At 29.2% G+C, this 20255-nt stretch overlaps 1 protein-coding gene across 4 annotated transcripts; it reads left to right on the forward strand.

Moving 5' to 3' along the window:
- Nucleotides 1–1344: 1344 nt before the first annotated feature.
- LOC145183808 (uncharacterized) lies at nt 1345–19390 on the forward strand. 4 transcript variants are annotated; one of them, XM_090084445.1, is made up of 9 exons: nt 1361–1531; nt 6970–7618; nt 7779–7987; nt 8752–9237; nt 10533–11100; nt 11284–11348; nt 11930–11954; nt 12058–14133; nt 14451–19390. In XM_090084445.1, the coding sequence occupies exons 2-9, from the start codon at nt 7102–7104 to the stop codon at nt 18956–18958; spliced, it is 8454 nt and encodes a 2817-aa protein (XP_089940571.1). In that variant the 5' UTR covers nt 1361–1531; nt 6970–7101; the 3' UTR covers nt 18959–19390. The 4 variants fall into 4 exon arrangements, with proteins under 4 accessions (XP_089940568.1, XP_089940571.1, XP_089940570.1 ...); XM_090084442.1 differs by having other exon boundaries at nt 1345–1531; nt 10533–11348; XM_090084444.1 differs by having other exon boundaries at nt 1404–1531; nt 7094–7618; nt 10533–11348.
- The last annotated feature ends 865 nt before the right edge of the window (nt 19391–20255 follow it).

The raw sequence follows: 20255 nt of genomic DNA on the forward strand, positions 1-20255 counted from the left end.
TGGTCAATTCTTTGTAACTAATTCTTGAATTAGCTCTGACAGCTCTAAAAAGGGCACTATCGTCCTTTCTGGTGGTTGACAAGGGTCTACCTGGCCTTGTTTTCTCGCTGGCACCACCAGTGTGAAGAAAGTTTTGCTTCGTTGTCCGAACGCATTTCTCAGAGACTCCAATTAACCTGGCGATTTCTCTATTACTTTTGGTTCCTTCTTTGATGTGAGCAATAATTTGCTATCTTTCAGCTTGAGTGATACGTCTTTTGCCCATTTTTCGCGTCTTTTTAGTGCAAAACTAACTTAACTTTTGTTTGTTTATTAAATAATGATTAACTAATTCCAGGTAAGTTATATTTATATAAGGTTTTTTGACAAAATCAATTAATTTAGGCCTATTAATGAGAAATATGGAAAAAAAACTACTGTTTAACTATCAACTAACAAGATATAAGACTTTTTTGATTGTGCGTCTAAATTTATGAATAAAATAAAATCAAGCTTATCAATTAACTTTTTTGTGTTAATTGGTATAGAATAAGTAATAAACATCCTGTAAAAAAATTAAGGTACTTTATAATAAAGCTTCACTTCCTCTATTAAATTATAGATCAAACATAGCGGTAGCACTTTTATTTTATTTTTATTTTAAGTATTTTTTTACATATATGTAAAAAAAAATGAGAGCGTCTAAATTTATGAAAAACACTGTATAACAAAAACACGTTTTAAAATACTTAAAATGCTGCAAAAAAAAAAGTCGTTAGTCTTGTGCATTACATTTAGTCATTCCTTTTGTTATTAGCAACCTTTCAACATATTATAAAACACAGAACCTTTGATGCAATAGTAACTTGCATCACTGTTACTACAGTGAGTTTTTCTTTCAGGGCCCACGTAAACTTGAATTTTCTTCAATTAAAAAAAAAAATTACATTGCAAATACGTGAGGAGGTCAAGGCCTCTCCCACCCCTCACCTCGGTAACTTTGGCCCTGATAGATCTGGTGAATATTATGTTAGGAATAAATCTCTTATTAATCCATTTAGCTCATCATGACTGGAATGGAGCACTGAACCAATTTTATACATAATGTTATCGTTATCTTTTGATCGTCCATATCTATCTTTGATTCATTATTAGATGATATTGTTGGTAATTTAAAAAATACAGCTACCAAAACTTGAAAAGTGTGGAAATCAGAGCGAATTTCTAACTCAGGTTTCCGGAAATAAGGCTTTTTCTGTTTTTACCATTGATTACTGACGACAATTTTCATGAGAAAAAATGTCATAAAAACATAAAATGTTTGTGTTCTCGATGAGCCAAATAAAACGTGGTTAAATAACAATCAAATTTGCGGTAGTTCAGTTCAAATGATTTAACTTTTTTTTTTTTAAAAAAAAAAAAAAAGCAAGCTAATGCAAATGCAGCCAAATATAAAATAAGTTGTACGATTTCGAATCAACTGGATTTTTTAAAACACAAATAAACTTAATGTGTTCATATCAATTGTGAGGATTTGAAAATATCTTAAGAAGTTAGTGATTCTTTTATTTAAATAAACTTTAATGAACAAAGTAGATTGTAAGTTGAAAAAACTCATTTTTATTGTAACTTTTAATATATCTGTTGTGAAAAAGATGCCATTTTGTACCTTCAATAAATTTAAAACCAGTTCTGCACTTAAAAATAAATTTATATGCAACCGTAGAAATTAATAAGGTTTTTTATAGTGATTCAGAAAAGTACACATATCTATTTAATTCCAAAGAATGTGCGCTAAATGATATAAAACTTGCTGAACTCTATCTAAAAGTTAAATAAATCTTTTTTTTATCAGCAATTAAGTAAATTAAGCAAAATCAAATTGTTGAAACAAACTTAAGGGTTAGAAGTTTTTACTATTGTAATTCTGGTGTAATTTCTCCATTAATTTGATCGCTCTTTCATCTTAAGTATTATATTAGTATATGGAGTATCTAGAATGAGTTTTTCAAAATCTTAATGTTCTATAAAGCACTTATTAGCTCTAGAGCAATTTTAATCAGAAATTGCTCTAGATCTAATAAGTGCTTTACAAAACAGAAAATCAGAAATTGCATCCAGTAAGATTTTTAGTTTCACAACAATACCATTTAGCCATCCAGTATTTACTATTGTTATGTCACATAATTTCAAAAATTTTTCATGCATCAAATTCATTCAACGAGCTCTATAGATATTTAAAAATACCTTGTTCCGACATCCTTGCAGCTATGTTAGTGACTTAAAAGAGCCTTTTTTTGTCACTAGCATAGCTGCAAGGATGTAGAAATGCAGAACTAATTTTTGTTTCATATTGTCACTTTTTTATACAGACTCTGGGCCAGCAACTGTTGTACCATTTTTTGCCTCTGTTGATGGCATGCTCCTAATCATTAAGAATAACAATGTAAAGCTGCATTGGGTTTTGCTTTTGATGTGCTTGGCTTTTATATTTTATTTGAAGGTTAAGTTAACAGTTTTGGAGCAGCTTTGATGGTTATATAGCACATTTTAATTTGGGGTTCAATTTGTATATTATAACATTCTTTGTCTCATCATTGGCTACTCTTTTTCTGCTTTAGTTATGACAAATAATGTATTTAATTCAGATAGTAAAAGTAGTGTTTGCAATAGCAATTAAGAATTTCTGATTAGACCTATTCAAATATTACACTGTTCCCTGAAATTGTATAACCCTAACCTCATGACCCAAGAAAATCCTTTGGGTTGTTGAAAGAGTGTACCTTGTAGTTTACAACAATCTAAGACTTGAAATCGTGCATTAAAATATGCCTGAAAAATTAGCATTTAAAATTTCACTAAAAATAAGGCTTTTTTTTATTGCCCAAACAACAACTCAGTTTTGCATTTTTTCAGCATAATTATTTATTTTCTTTAAGTATATCAAAGATATTATGTATTAAAGTATATCAAAGACATTGTTTATTTTTAACGAAGATATTTTAACATCTTATATAATAATTTGATAAATATCAAGTAAATACAACTCTTTTTAGTTTTAAAGGATTAGAAACATCACATTTTGAGAGGCTAGTAGCAAAAATTTTTCTGTTAAAATTCTTTATTTAATAATAAAAGTCCTTGTCAATGATGGGTATATGAGCAAATTAAGTGGATGCTTTATATTTGTTTGGCATTGAAGTCTGCCGAACAGTGTTTTAGTCTTGTTCTGAAGTTGGAACAAAATTGGAAGGTGAACCATGTTGTCAAAATATTTTGCTGCTTTTGATATCTTTTCTGGCAGAGACATATTCATTATAAGCTTTTTTGATTGATCCAATTGTTTGGGACCCTGTTTAATACAGATCTCTGGAACTGATGTTGGACCAGCAACACAATTGTAGCTCATCTGCATGCACAAGATCCATCAAAATTTTAACTTTGGCATAGGTTTCAAATATTTAGTACCTTTCTCTGAGTCACATATAGATGTGATTTCAAAACCATTAAGGTATTCTTAGGTAAATTTTCAAGGAACTTTGTTTCAACTATTTTTTTGCTATTAATTTTATTTAAAGTGGATGCCAGCTTAAACATTTTATTGTTAGACAAACCAGTATTAACTTGAACTTGCACCATATATTCTGCTGCTTGAACTTGCTCTGCTACTTTCAGCTATTTTTGATGATCCTAAAAAACAAAAAATAATCAAAGAAGCAAAAATTAAAAACAATTTAAGGTGATATTTGATGTTTGGTAATAAATTACATTTGTACTTCATTGGATTAGAAAGTAATTTCCACCAGAAGCTTTAGGGAGATAAATTGTTTCCTGGAAGAAGCTAGAGCTATTCGACATGTTCAACAATAGTTTTATAAGCCACCTGGTTTTCTGATACTAACTCAAATAAACTTTGCTGAAGTGTTGACTTTTTGCAGGAATGAGGCCTCCCCTTACTTACAGTTGTCAGATGTTGGGTCATGATGTGAGGCTAAATGCATTTCTGTGGAACAATTATTAGTTATAATATATTTTTACTTTAAAGATTTTTTAAATATTAATACACGTTTTAACTATATGGATATATATTAAAAGTTGAAGTAGGTTGATGCAAGATGACTATGTTAAAACCATTTTAACCACTTTAGTTTTGGAAATCAGAACATAAAAGTTCATCATTTGTGACCACAGGACAAAAAAAGAAATTTTGAAAAAAAAAAACAAAAAAAAAAAACTTTTTTTGTCATTGTTATACGAAATACACGCCTGAAAATATTAAAAACTACCCTTGAAGATAATGAAATACAGTTTGTTTTTTCATAAAACAATTAAAATAATAAACTTTCTTTAACTTTGTTTACTTTCAACAGTTTTATTTCTTCCAAAATCCATTTGATCTGAAACTGAATTCTTAATTTAGTTTTATACTGTTTAACAATTTTAGATCAGGATTCTGAGCCTAAAAAATTTTTTAAAACTATTTTAATTATACTACAGTTACTGGACTATTGTTTAACATTTATTACTTATTATATATATTATTTTATTATGTTGAGTTTTCCAATAATTCCAATAGTTACAGAAATTTAGGGTAATTTCATGTCAAAATTTTAACATGGCTTCACATAGAACCCTGCATCTCCTAATTCCCCAAAAACTTTTTAGAAATATTTTTCCTTTTATTTTTTATTGCAGATAATTAAAGATTGTCTAAAATTTTAAGTCTTAAGCAACAGAAAATACATTACTAATTTTTTTATTTCTTGGTGTTTTGCTTTATATATATTAGTTTGTAGTTATAAAAAAACTATTATTTTCCTTAGGTCAGGCCTCATTGAGGAACTTGATTTGTCCCCTAATCAAATTTGTGACTTTCAAATTAAATTCCATTCACCAATGAGTGCAGGGAATTTTGTTAAATTTTTTTTTAAAACTTTAAGTTTTTCTTTTAAAGTCAAAAGTTATTCTGTTCAAAGTTTGAAGTTTTTTTAACTTGATGTTCTTAAACTTTTTAATTGAATAAATATCTTAGTAAGGAGTCCATCAATATATCAAAGTATATTTTGTATGATAATAATAGTTAAGGAAAAGCTAACCAGTCAAAAGAAAAGAAGATGAATCTTCTAATCTTGAAAATTTTAAAAGTAATCAATTTTTTGAGATTTCACTTGTTTATTTACCTAAGCAATCTGTAATTATTCAAATAACAGAGATTTTTTAAAAAATGCATAAATTTTATATTTCTTTTATTATTATTTTTTGTAATATTTGTAAATTATGGTGAAATAAATGTTGATAGATAATTTAAGAAAAAAAAATGCAGAAAAAAAATTTCATATTATCTCCAGTGAGTGTTTACAAATTTTTTACTTAAATATACTCTTTAGATAAACCATGATAACTTCCCTGGTTTTCAAGAGTAATATTTATGTTAAGGTTATAGATGCAAAGAAACATAAATATTGACTATTTCCTTGTATTATATTTCAGAAGGTTAAATTATGGCATAGTTTTACCAGAGTTAATTTGATAATAGTTGTAATTTTGTTATTTTTACTGAAGTTGATATTTTTGAATAAAAAATGATAAGAAAATGCAATTTATCAGTAGAAACACAGTTGGCAGTATTTAGATTGTGGCATGAAAAATATTCAATAGGATAAATTGCAAAAAAATTTAAAAAAGGAAGAAACTGGAAGTGTGGTCAATCAGAAACAATCAAGACATTAGAGAACTACCTCTGCTACTGAAATCAGAAGAATTGCCACCTCTAGTCAAAGAAATAGGCTATTAACTGCCCCATAAATTACAAATAGAATGAATAACTCCCAAAAAGATCCAATATCTGTGTCAACAGTGAATAAAAAAGTCAATTGATTGAAGCAGGGTTTCATGTTAGATTAGCCTCAAGGAAATCATTTCTTCTGCACCGAAATAAGAAAAGAAGACTATTGTGGCAAAACAACAAAATGAGAAATTGGCGCATTTCTTTGAACTAACAAGTCAAAGTTCCTAATTTTTGGTTCAAAGAGAAGAGTATTTTTTCAAAGAAAAGTTAGTGAATGGATGGTGAAATAGTGTGTGGTGCCAACTGTAAAACATAGTGGAGGTAGTGTCATGGTGTGGGTTATTTTAGTGTTAATAATACTGGTGATATTGTAAAAGTAGATGGAATAATGATGAAAGATGTGTGTTTGGACATTTTAAAAAATCATGTTATTCCTTTAGGAAGTTGGATAATTGGAGAATCATTCATTATCCAAGAAGATAATGAGCCAAAGGATTCCTCAAAAGTTTGTAGGAATTATTTAAATAAATTAGAAAATGATAATATAATTGAAAAATTGATTTGGTCTCTCCAATCACCTAATCTTTCCCCTATCGAACTTTACTGGGATGAATTAGACAGAAATGTTTAAAAATTTATGCCCAAGAATGAAAAAGATGTAGGAAAAATTTAAAAGTGAATAACATGAAATAGACTTTCAATAAATGGAAAATTTGTCAAGCAAAATGTCACAAATATGTAAAGTGGTTATTGTCGCTAAAGGTGGCTACATAGATGAGAGCAAGTTATGCACTAAATTATTTAATTTATTTTTCATGTAAATTTAGTTAATAGTATATATTTCAAGCGATTTTCTTTTTTAATTTTCTTCTCATTTGGAAGTAAAATGTTGAAAATATTAAAAAGTAGTCTCATTCAAATAATTATGGGCAGTAGGGTATATATATATATATATATATATATATATATATATATATATATATATATATATATATATATATATATATATATATATATATATATATATATATATATATATATATATATATATATATATATATAGTAAGCTTTATATATCTAAGTAAGCTATCTAAGTAATAAGTATTGAAGAGTCAATTTAATTTATCTTTCTTTTTAGTATTTTTTGTATAATAATTTTTCATTTATCAGTTTCAAGTTATCTTATTAATTCTTTTTTATAGGCTTCAAGTGCTAATTGATTTTTTATAACAATGATCATGAAATGCTTAAACAAAGAAATTTTATGTTGATGTTAAATTGACCAGTTCTAATATTGCATCTGGAAAAACTCTAACATTATTTTAGCTTCACAGATGGATCTCTCAGGTTCCAAAACAGAATCTAACATTACAAATGAATGTAAAGAAAATGAGCAAAATCCTTTGATATCCCTTGCTATTGCAGCATCAATGATGCCAAACAGTAAACATGTGAACCCTAAGAATTGTAAGCAAGGATGTGATCAAGAAAGTGTTTTTCTAGATAGAAGAACTTGTTTTAAGGCTTTCCAAGAAATATGTAATGTTATTGCTCCTGATTTAAAGCTATTAAAAAACAAAGATATTTTAAATACAGATGAACAAAAAGCACCTGAAAAGCCTGAAACAGTAATAAATAACAATTCAAATGTAAGAGAAGAAAGTTCAAAATCACTGCTCTCTGAGAGTATTAGTGAGATAGGATATAATTATCTTCAAGTACCTATTCCTTTAACAAATACTACTGCAAATACAGTTGAACAACCTAAAGCTCTGGTCATTGATAAAGACATTCTTCGTTCAGAGATGCTTAGGATTTTACCAGAACTTTTAAATGAGTTGAAAGCATCAGGTATTAAATAATCTATTTAAAATGTGGGAGAATTTCTTTTTTAACTGTTATTTTTTTATAAAAAATGTAATAAAGTGTTTAAATTGTGTTTCAGTCTTTCTCTTTTTTTTTTTTTTTTCTTTTTTTAAAAATCAAAATTTTGGAACTTCTTCTCTGTTAGGCTTCAGTAGTGAAGATTATCAAGTCAATGCCTCAAATCACCATACAATTGTGTCTTCAAATAATGCTCTGCCTAAATTTTCTAGTTGTACAGATAATACTAATAACCATATCAAAAAATCTATAAATAATTATAGAGAAAGTACCTCCAAAGATATCAATGAAACTCTCAATCATGTTGGCTTACTAAACCAAGATAAAACAGCAAAGGTATGTGCAATTTTACTTAAAAAATCTTATTGAGTTTTAGCGTAAATGTTAAATAATAATGAGTAAATCTTAAATCTCTGCAGCAGTCCCCTCCTCTACCATACAGCATAAGCTGGTTTGAATATAAAACTCATAATTAGAAAGATAATCAATACATGAGCATAAAAGCTAAAAAACACTAAAACCATTTGGCAAAAAGTTATTCTTTCAGAAACCAAAAATAATTTTTTTGTTTGTTAATTTATAGTTTTCCCTATTAAAATAAGTCAGAAATAATCTACAAGCTTACATAGCTCTACATAGCTTCTATATTATTATTTCATAATAATATACAAGCTATATTTCATAATAATATACAAGCTATTTTTCTGCTTATTACAATTTAACTCACTCAGCCTAAACATGAATTATTACATAGCTATTTGTGATTATAACACTTTTTTTTATGCAGATTTTGTACTTTCTTTTGATACCATACTTACAAAAACCTATTTCAGCATGAAACAAAGTAATAGATAGATTTTAATAGTTTTCAAAGTTATGCTTAGTTACAGCACTTGGTACTTAAAATATTTTTAATATCTTATTGTTATGATAATCAAACAATTTTTTTCTCAAAACTTTTTTTTCTTTATATTCTTATTCTCTTAAAAACTAAATTTTTCAGTTTAGCAATGTTATACATGTTAAGCTTAGGCCTATAAAAAATTTGTTCTATATTTACAGATGACTATTATATTTATGTATCACTATTATATTTTTAGTTGGCTATTGATACAACTGCAAAAATAAATACCAACAGTCTTTCTCAATCAAGAAATACTTCAGTGGTTTTTGTTAACAAACATATTGGTACTTCTTGGGAGTTTACATCTGCACCTACCAATGTTGTAGAAAATCAGTTAATATTCCCTGAAGAAACTCAGTCGGTTCCCCAAGAAATTGCTCAAACTAATTCTCAAAATATTTCAACCAATAAAAAAGAAGTTAAACATATTAACAGTACCATTCCTTTCAGTAGGAATCAAAATGATTTACAATTACAAATCTTTCCAATAAGTGATGAACAACCTGTCAAAAATAAACAAAGTGTTCAGGTGCCCCCTGCTGTCTTAAGCAAACCTGCTGGTACTTCAGCATGTAGTAGTTTTGAAAAGCAAGATCTGTCTGAAAATAGACCAATTCTTCAAGTTTCTTCTAAAACATTCTCAAATCTAACACCTGATGAAATAGTTGCAGAAAAGTGTATAGTAAGTTTTTTGTTGTAATGGTTATGAAAGTATTTTTTTATGATCTTTTATTTCTCATTTCTCCACTATTTTAGACTTTTAGTTCAATACATTCTTTATAGGATTCAACTTTTTGTTATGTAATGTTCAATAAATAGATTCATATGAAGAATTTTACATTGTTGTTGTTAAACCATGATCTGGCTAAGGTGTTAGGTATGTTAAACCTCCTGATTTGTTTTGGGAGATAAATCCTCATTTGGATCATGAGATTTTATCATATCCTCCAAGAAAAAAATTCTCAGGAGGATGCTTGAAGATATTTCTTCCATTTAGAGATTCAAAATTAAAATATTTCTTTACTAGAAAGCACTTTTTATCCATTTTTTTAATACAGCCTGTAGGCAGCTTATCTGATGTCTTGATTTGTAAAGGCCATGTTTAGCCATCCTTCTGATGCCTCTAACACCTCAAAATCTTTGCTTATCTTTTTTATCTTCAATTCTTCTTATCTTCAATTCCAATATAGTATATAACCCTGTATAGAACCTGTAAAATACTTGGATTTTACAGGTTATATACTATCTTAGACTTGACCTTAGTCTCTCAGAGGTACAATTTTGCCATAATTAAACAGAAGGAAATCTAGTAACCTTTAGACAGAAAATGTAATGGCCAACTGAAATCAAACACCAGTACTGAGGATTGTTTTGTTCCAAACAAGAAACTTGATCAATGTCTTAATGGGCTGATAATTCTAATTTTGCACTTTTGGGATAACGCAAATAATGTTTCTGATAAAAATGGTGAACTCAATAGTAAACAATTTAATTTGGGCCAATATAAATGTTTAGTATTAAATACTGCTCAAATCTTTCCAAAAAGTAAAAGTAGTTAAAAGTTTCAAATAAACAAAAGAAAATAAATAAAAGTTACTGTGTTTTCTATTTTTCAGAATTATTTTTTAAGTTCCTTAAAATGTTTTCTTTTAACATTAATGCATTTCTGAAAGAATTTCTTACTGTCAGGCTTTCATGTCTGTACTTATCATAAAAATGTTGCACATTAAACTTTGACAAATTCATGAAGTTTTTTTAGGTAGGAAAACATGATTTAATTTTTCACAACTTTTATTCATGTAAAAATATTTATTTGAAAAGTGAAAATATTTGTTTTTCTTAATATTTAAATGTAGTTTAAACTTAACACGCTTTTGCTATTTAATTTTTTTTTTTTAAAGAATTTGTTTTTTTAAAAAAACTGTCTCAGGTGGTGGAAGCTGCTCAATGTTTTAAAGTTTTTTTTGTTTGTTTTAGGATGGCAAGACTTATTATCAAATTCTCTGGGTAGGGACAACATGGGATGAAGAAAGTGAGTTGCTATCCAATTCTAAAATGACACTTTTATTGACACAATATCTTCAAAAGAAAAGATGTACTGCAAGTTTACCAATGCAAGATAAGACAAAAATTTTTGATTCCACCCTCAGAACTTCCGATGGTTCATCGGGAAAATCAACTAAAACACAAAGAGTTTTTTCCTCTGTTTCAGCGCAAAGTGTAGTATCTAATGATGTAGTATCTAGTATCAAAGAAGTAGAATCTAATGAAATAATGAAGGAAAACATAGAGAGTAGATTGCATAGAAAAATAGATGTTGAGGCAGTTAGATATAATTCAAATGATATCTCGTTAGGAAAAGGTTTTAAGATAGCAAAAGAACCAATTCTAATGGTACATTCTAATGTTAATGCTTCAAGCCAGCAAACACCTATCCCTTTTTTAAATCAAATAGCTGATGCTAAAAGTCAACAAGAAACTCAGACAGGGGTTTGCATTAAAAATCAGCTAACATTGCCTAATACTCCTACAGAAAAATCGCAAGGTACAAACATTAAAAACTTAAAAAAATATAGTACTCAGGAAAATCAGTTTGCTAAATCTAAAACTAAAGTACAGTTATTAGTCACTCAGATAAAAAATCCCTCCGAAAATGTTATGTACCAGACATTAAATGATAAAAAAACAGACAACCAAACTAACAACAATTCTATTAATTTCATTCCAGTTCAATATTTGTTGTTAAAAGATGAAGAGTTTAAACACAAAGATTTCACTGCTAATGTTTTAAAGGTAATTCTGTTTAAATAGTTTTTAACAAGAAATAATGATAGTAAGAATAAAAATCAATAAAAAGTAATAATGACAAGAGTTTCTTAATGTAGTTATACCCAAAAAAGTGGGTAAATCATTTTTTAAGGAATTTTAATTTTTTATATACCCTAGTGCTATTTTATGTTTAGCTCTAGGGTATTTCAAAAGGTATTTCTTGGGTAATAAAATGTGTGATTGGAAACCAAAAAAGCAAGTTTGCAGTTTTTTGTTTTTTTTTTAATCCTCTGTCATACCTGATTTTTTTTATTTTCAGCTTATTTAGTTAACTCAGTTTGTAGTATTAAAGATCGAATTTTAAAATCTACAACAAACCTAATGAAATAAATAGCATATTTTTTAAAGATTCTATGATTGCTTTCAAAATATTGCAAAGGTCAATTTATGCATTATGCAGAGAGATGCTTGTAAATGTGTATGGTTTTTTTTTTTTTAACTGTAAAAGTAGTTCTGGGACTTGTTGAAGAAGACTTTGTAGTTTTAAAAATAATTAGGAGCTGAAAACTATTGGTTTTTATGTTTTTTATGTGTTTTTTTTACAGAATTCAAATCCTCCAAATGTTGAAGGTTAGATTTTTATTTAATTTTTATTAAAACAAAAAGTAAGAATTTTACTGCGTTAATATTTATCATTTCATCATGAATATATTGTGCAGTTATTCTATTTTAGGTCCTTCAAAGATGATACAATGTAAATATTGTTCTAAATTTTACAACTCTGAGCAATATGAATTGCATGAACAATTACTTTCAAAATACATATGTCAAATCTGTAACGTAAGAGAATGCAATCCACAGAAGCTGAGGAAACATATTATTACTCATGCAAAAACATGGCATAAATGTTCGCACTGTTTCAAATTGTTCTCAACGAAAAAAGGTTATCTAATTCATAGACAGAGCCATTTACAGAAAAGAAACCATACCATGAAGCATTTGCTAAAGTACACAAATTGTACAAAACCATGGAAGGGTGTTGTTTCTTTGAAATGGCATGAGCAAAAATACTGTTCAAATCCTGAAGTTGTTCAAGTATTACACAAATGTAACGTTTGTAAAAAACAATTTTCAAACGATTTTTTGCTAAAAAAGCATGTTGTTTTGCATAAAGTAAAAAGCAAACAATCATTTTATCCACATAGAAACAAGCAAGGCTATAATTGCAAACAAGATTCCTCCACTTTCAAACAAGATTCTTCCACTTGCAAACAAGATTCTTCTGCAGGGAAGTTAGCAAAAAGACTCAATAAAAGAATCAACTTTTGGAATAGATTTACCAATAAACAGTATTTTAGGAAATCAGTTAAATTTTGTGTTATGTGTATAATTGGTTTTAAGAACCCAGAACTATTCTATAAACATATCAATAGTAAAGATTGTGTAATTGTTAAAAACAGTGATCAATGCATGTGCTGTAAGCAGTTTTTTAGTTCATTGGAGAGTCTAATGACTCATGTAACCACATGCTTTAAAGACAGCCTTGTATCGTTGTTGAGGCCATTACATAAGGTCAGAAACAAAAATACAGTTTTAAAGCCTGATCCAAGACATGCTGTATATCATTGTTCAAAATGCAGTACATTTCTATCTTCTTCTTATATGTTCAAAGTCCATAATAAACTTCTCCATTTAAAACAGGAGTATTTATTTTGTTCTTTATGTCCTTTTAAGTGTTTCAGTCAAAATTTGTTGAGTAAGCATATTGAAACAAAGCAATGTGCAAAACCTTTATCATTTTGCTGTTTTATTTGTGATGAAAATGGTGTTCAGTACCCTAAATTTGGTTCTCTTTCATCATTGATTCAACATCTAAAATCACATAAAATACCTAAAATTTTGCCTGTTACAAGTTTTAAACCATCTCTTAAACCAGCTGCAATAAATGAGTTTTGTGGAAAACTACAACAGATAACAAAAAACTCAAAAGATAAAAAAGCATCTTCAGAAACTCTTGGTCTTTGCAAGGTCTCAGGCTTCAGCAAGTACACTTTACAAATTGTGGGAAATGATTTAGAACCCACGTTAGATGCAAAAAAGTTTTTGAAAGATCCTTTATCAAAGCAGCATCACCAAAAAAATCACTTTAAATGTTTTAGTTGCTTATCAGAACATCAAAGCCATAATCTTGTACTCAACCATTTTCAAAAAATTCACAATTGGACTGCATCACAATTTTTTGTATGTAAAAACTGTAAGATGGTATTTAAAGATGAAATAAGTTTAAGTAATCATCACATTGAACCTGGTAAATGTAATATCTTAGATCTAAACCAAAATGATGACCAGAAAAAGGAGGTAGAAAAGGAGAGTTTAGTTCAAAACAAAGATAAACTGATTACAAGTCAGAATACAGAAAAAATGCCTGAGGTTTATGTTTGCGTTTATTGTGATTTACCTTTTTTTACAGAACACCGTGTCAACACTCATAACTGTCATATACCAATGACTTGTCCTACTTTTAAAGTGGTTCTCATTGATTATGCATGCATTATTTGTAAAAAGAAAATTGACATAAACCAAGGTATTCAAGCCCATTGTGCATCACATTCTGCAGCCATATTTGAATGTTATTATTGTAATTTAAAGGTACTAAGCAAATGTAAGTTGAAGAGACATTTTGATGAAGAACATAAAAAAAGCTGGGAGATCAAAATGGAGGATTGGGTCACTGAAATTCAGAATGATGCAGATGAAATAGTGCTAGATCAAATTTATCACAAAAAATTACATCCTGCTGATAAATCAAGTGAGTGCATATATATTTGTTTACTAAAAAATATACAAAAGCCATGTTTTTTGATTTAGTGTTGTTTAGGAAAAGAAAACATTTTCTATGAAGTATTTGTATTAAAATTGTGATTAATTAGTTTCTTCAGTCTCAATTAGTTTTTAACTTAAATTATTGCAGATAAGTTAAGCTGTAGTTTAAATTAAAACAGTTGTTCAGATTTTTTTATTTGCTGCTGTTTGTTATGTAAAATCTACTTTAAATAATATCACAACAATAAAATAAATTTATTATAATAAAACTTCTAAATTGCTCTAAATATTTTTCTAATTTAGAGTCTGATTTCAAATGTCAGAGTTGTTTGTTAGTCTTTTTTCATGCAGAAACGTTAAAAAATCACATGTTATACGTTTGTAAGGACAAGCCAACAAATAAGTGGAAAGGAGTTTCCTTAGAAGAAAAGTGCTGTCCTGAATGTCAAAAAAGTTTCTTTAATGAAACGAGTTTCCTTCATCATTGTCTTCAATCTCACAGTGTTGTATTCAAACTTAAGTGTCCTGTTTGTTCTAAGCTCAGTGTTAATACAAAGGAAATGTTAAAACATATATCAAATGACCATAACTTAACAAATCAATTGTGGGTATCAGAATTTTTTGAAAAACCCGAAACAGTCGCTCATTTTCAAGGTACAAATCGTTGTACATGTTGTTTGTCTATTTTCAGTGATAATATATCTTTGCTGCAACATATGTTCAGTCACGTGGATATAAAAACTGAAATTTGTAATGCCTGTGGCAAGTTCTTCGTAAATTTACAAGAACTTAAGCTTCATGTTTATACTCATCATAAGTGTTTCTTTTGCGAATGTTGTCGTCGCATGTTACATACAGTTGAAGATCTGTATTTTCACTCACAACTGCATGTGTTAGAACTTAACATTCCCCGAGATGAAAATGGTAAAATGATTGTTGAAGTTCAAGAAAATTCTGGACCAGAAGCTAATGAAAAGCTTTTTCCGAATGATAACACTGAGCAACCGCTTTTTAGCACGTCACAAAAAGTAAAGAGAGATATCCTTGAAGATGACCGTTTGTTTCATTGTTATGTTTGCCGTAAGAATATCGAAGGAGAATTAACTTTTATTGTGCATATTAAAATGCATCCAATAGCTAGACAACTCTTCTGTTTAATATGCAACCGAAATTTTGACGAGAGTTCGGATTTAGAGAAGCACTTAAGCAGACATTTTGATAAAAATATGAATTTTAGCGAAGATTTTAATGATGTAAATACCTTGCTGGAGTATGAAAAAGAAGATTTTTTTAAATGCAAAATTTGCTACGAAGTATTTGATACTGAAGAAGAAATGTTAAATCACAAATTAGGAATGGAACTTCACAATTTTAAAATGAAATCTTTCAAAAAAGCCAATAACATATCAATAATAACTAAGCGTTATTATAACGCAAAGGAAAATCAAAGAGTACAAAATCAATCTCTTTTAGATTTTGATCCTTATGTTGACTGGCAATTGGCCAGCAAATATGATGTGAGAAAAATTTTTCAGTGGAAGTTTGCAAAACTATCCCCTGTTTGTCATAATTTATCTGTTTCAAAAAATTCTCAGAAAAAAAAGAAATCTCATCTTTGCAAGGAAAAGTTGAACAAGAGTTCTTTCAAAAAGCCTGTTCTCACTATTGACTCCATAGATTTCCCTGGTGATGTTTCCATAGATATCAGAGAATCTTGTGTAGAAAATGAATCTGCAGAAAGTATGAATACTTCTGTGAAAGGTACTTTGGTGAACACAATTAACTCTGACATTGTTAAAGGTAGAGTTAAAGTACCAAGTTTAAATTTGATCAATGGAAACATTGAAACTGAAAAAAACGTGTCAAATGAACAACTCAATTCTTCAGAAATACTCAAAAATGGTGAGGTAGAGATAGTAACAAAAAAAACTCTCAACACAATCTGTAACTATAAAACTGAAGAAGCTATGAATTTAGTGGTGAAAACTTCTGATGTTAGTGGTGATAAAAATACTTACAAGGTACTAAATTCTAATATGTTAAATAGATTGGAAGACAGAGAAAATGTATCAAAGAAAATCATAAATGGTAATAAAATAATAAAAGAATCTCATGTACCTGAAGGACCTAAAATCTCTCCTGAAAAAGTGTGTTCGAATTTAATCGACATAAAACACAGTGGAAAAATTCTCAATAAAAACAAGAGGGGTGGTCGAAGTATTAGTTCACACCACATAAAAATATTGGAAAGGCATGATGGGAAAATACCGTTATTTGCAAACAAAAAGAATCAAAAAATTGATACAGTAGGACTAGAATTTTTAAATAGGAGAGAAAGAAATCTACGCGCTGTTTTAATACTTGCTGATGGCTCTAATAACACTTGTAAGTTTTGTGGTTGGAAGTTTCCTACCTTTGAAGGACTCAAGTGTCATCTCTTAAAGCATATTGATCACCCAAGTGATATTTTAATTGATTACGAAAGTCGCGATGTTTGCTGTGTCATCTGCTCTTCCCTCGTTCGAAAGACATCTTTAAAGATACATTTAAAGCTTAAACACTCGAATATTGTTGATCAATATGGTCAAGTTAAACCTAGAAGTTCTAAATCCAAAATAAGCTCTGAAAGAAATGAGATCACTCAGGTTAGTAATGACCAACTCAATTCTAAAAAGGATGCTGAGATAATCGATACACTTCTTAAGAAAAAATCACAGATTTTCTATACTCAGCCTACCGTCATGCCATATCCTTACACGTGCACTGTTTGCAACCGCGGGTACTTTCATTTAAGTCCTTATTTATCTCATTTCAAGAAGACTCATCCATGGCTCTATGAAATTGAGTTGGAGAAATTCCCCAAAGCAAAAGAGAAAAAACAACTCAAGCCAAACAGATGCAACGAGGAAAATGAAAATGTTGTCACAAAATGTGCTGAAACATTTAAAGCCGTTTTATCTGACAATATTTCCGATCCCAAATTTAAAGAAGAGATACCAAACTTAGATTTAAAGACTGACAAGTTAAATGATTTATCATTAAGTCTCTCAGCTGATGCAAGTAGCCAAAATTTAGAGTTTAAATCTGTTGTTCCAACTTTGTCCGTTTCTAACAGCGAAACCAATGAAAATAGTGAACTTGTAAACAAAGAGCACGTTGATAAGTTCAATGATTGTGACAGTGGTAGCGAAATAGAAGAAATAACTGACGAAGAAATTGTTGAAAGTTCTTCAGACGAAGAAGCTTCTCTTAATCACCTTAGTATTTTGCCAGCAGACAAAAAAGAAATTAAATGTAAATTATGCGATTTAATCTTCTTGTCAAAACTAGAGCTGAACAATCATTTCAAATCACATAAAACAAACCAGAAAAATAATCTCAGCTGTCCATATTTTTGCTTGTTTTGTGGCTTTGTAGCAAACGAAAGTTCTACTCTTAAACATCATTTACAAAATAAACATAAAAATCTCTATACAAAGGATTTGGAATTAAGTACATCTTTCATAAATCGTAGTATTAGATCACAAATACCAAACGCACTAGATCAAAGAAAGCCTTGTCAGATCGATGCTACAGAAAGTGTTAAACCACAAACAAATGTAAACGCAACTGTAAAAAGATCAAGTGGTAGAAAAAGAAACATAAATCCAAATGTTGAAGATTTTTTGAAAAGCAAAAAGAAAAAAAGAGAAATACGTGAAGAAAATAACGTAACAAATCTGCTAAGAACTATCCGTGATGTGAGAATACCGATTTTATCTTCCTACAAACTTCCACAAAGCATTGACACTGAATATAGAGGAAAAAGTAGAGCGGGTCGTGTTCAAACGAAAAAAACTAGCGTCATTAATTATGAAAATGATGAAAGCAACAATGAATTTCCCTGCAAATTTTGCGGCGTTATATTAAACTCACTATCCCAGCTGAGGGTTCACAAGAAAAACCACAGTAAAGGGTTTAACAAGAGCAAAGAATACTTTAATAAACTAAGATGCTGTGTTTGTAGCAGTTTAATTCCGCGTTATGATTTGAAATGGCATATGCATGCTGTACATGACAAAGAATCGGGCATCAAACTAAAAAATAAAAGAAATTTTTGTAAGCTATGTAAATACTCAACTAAACATAGTCTAGAGGAACATACTGTTAAGAAGCATCCGCAAGCCTTAAAAGTTGAATGCAAGTTATGCGATCAAAGGTTCCCTTCAACGATTTCGTACGAAAAGCATTTTCAATCGACTCACGGAAACATTATCGATGAGACAGGGCTCATTTGTTACTTGTGCAACAAAACGTTTGAAGATTTGGCCGATTTACACCATCATTATTCCGTAACTCACATGGAGAAAAAATCCGACCTGTGTTGCAAGACGTGCAATAAGTTTTTCTATACTCAATCAGATTTAAGCAAACACAAAACCGAATTTCATAATAGCGATAAGTTTGAATGTGGGCTGTGTATGTTAGAGTTTAACGATGTAAAGTTATGCGAAGCACATGTTGTTGTTCATAAAAAGGTCACCGAATTCAAATGTACAGCGTGCAACTTTTACTTTGACTCAAACAAAATTCTAATGCAACACGCTTCCTGTTGTCATGCCGAAAGTGCTTTATCAACGGATTATGCTAGTAATGGGGAGAAAAAAGATCTTTGCGCTGAAATTCGCTCAACCAAAATGCGCGATAAAGTGGAGAACGCAGAGATAAAGGGTGATATCGATAACGTTATAAATAAATGTATTAAATGCGATGAAACTTTCATTCGGCAAGAAATATTTTTAGCTCACATGAAGAAAGTGCATTCGGTCTGACAGTCTTTGGTTTACATAAGATATTTCATTACTCTTTTTACAAAATCTTTAAAATCATAATTGAAATGTTTTGTTTAATCGCGTGCTTTTCGCGCTTTACACAAGTTTGGAAAGATTTTTATTCAAGAGCTCTTTTAGTTTCTTTTTTAATTCCCTTTTTTAATTCTGGTTTTTAAAATAAGGTCTTTAGTCCCACTGGGCTAAATACCTTTGAAGCTGTGGCAAACATGAACTTTGGGCTAATGAGTAATTGTAGCCGTCTCACTTCTGACGCGAGTTATGATTTAGTTTTAAGTTTTCCATTAAGGATTTTTTTTGCCTTCTGGAGATTGCTAACATCCAGCAAAAGGATATAAATGTATATTATATTTGCATAATTTTTCTAACAGCTTATGTAAGATTTGTCGGCAACATAACTGATACATGAGCATACTACGTTAGTTTTCCCTGAACTGAAAAAACGAAATTAAGTTGGACATGATAAAGAAAGTTTAATTTTTAAACGAGTCACAAGATACTATGATTAAAATTTTATATTTCATACTTTTTTTCCAATTTTAGGAGGGAGAAGAAGCTACAATTTAAAACTTTAAATAAAGACTTTTAAGGTGGAAAACCCCTGAAAAAAATTTTTTGAGTAAATATCAATATTTTATAAAATTTAACTTCATATACATAAAGTAAATAACAAAGTTAACTAAATATAAACAAAAAAAAAACTTTTTTTGTGTAAAATGGTAGCTGTAGCAGGTGCCAAATACACCAAAATAATGAAAGACCCCGGCTAACGTATCTAAAGATGTACCCAATTTTAAGGGGGAAGTACCCCAAAAATGTTAAAAGTCATGTTGAAACAGTAAAATTGATTTTAAACAATATATAATGTCAAAATTTTATATTTCAGAATGAAAATTTTTAAAAATTGTGTTTTGTTGCCATGGTAACCTAGAAAATATTGAAAAAATAACCAAAAAACAGTTAATGCCCCGGCTAACTTATCTGAAGAACTACATGTATTCAAACTGTCATATTGCAATTCCCTTTAACTAATACTTTGAACTGTGATCTGAACCTAAAATTTTATGAAAAATATGACAGTTAGTTTTTTAAGGGGGCAAATATATCGTCATTTAATGAATTTTGGTCAAAATTAGGCAACTGAAATAGACGTAGAACGTGTTCTGTCAAGTATTTCATAAAAGTGGAGGTTCAAATCACAGAAGGAATAAAATAGGACAATTACTAAAAATTTCATCATTAAACGCCAAGCGGTTCCAAAGTTATCACAGCCGGGGCA

The sequence above is a fragment of the Hydra viridissima genome, unplaced genomic scaffold (genome assembly GCF_058129835.1).
Source record: "Hydra viridissima isolate aposymbiotic clone 2 unplaced genomic scaffold, HvirCarnegie_v1 scaffold_4, whole genome shotgun sequence".
Lineage (NCBI taxonomy): Eukaryota > Metazoa > Cnidaria > Hydrozoa > Anthoathecata > Hydridae > Hydra > Hydra viridissima.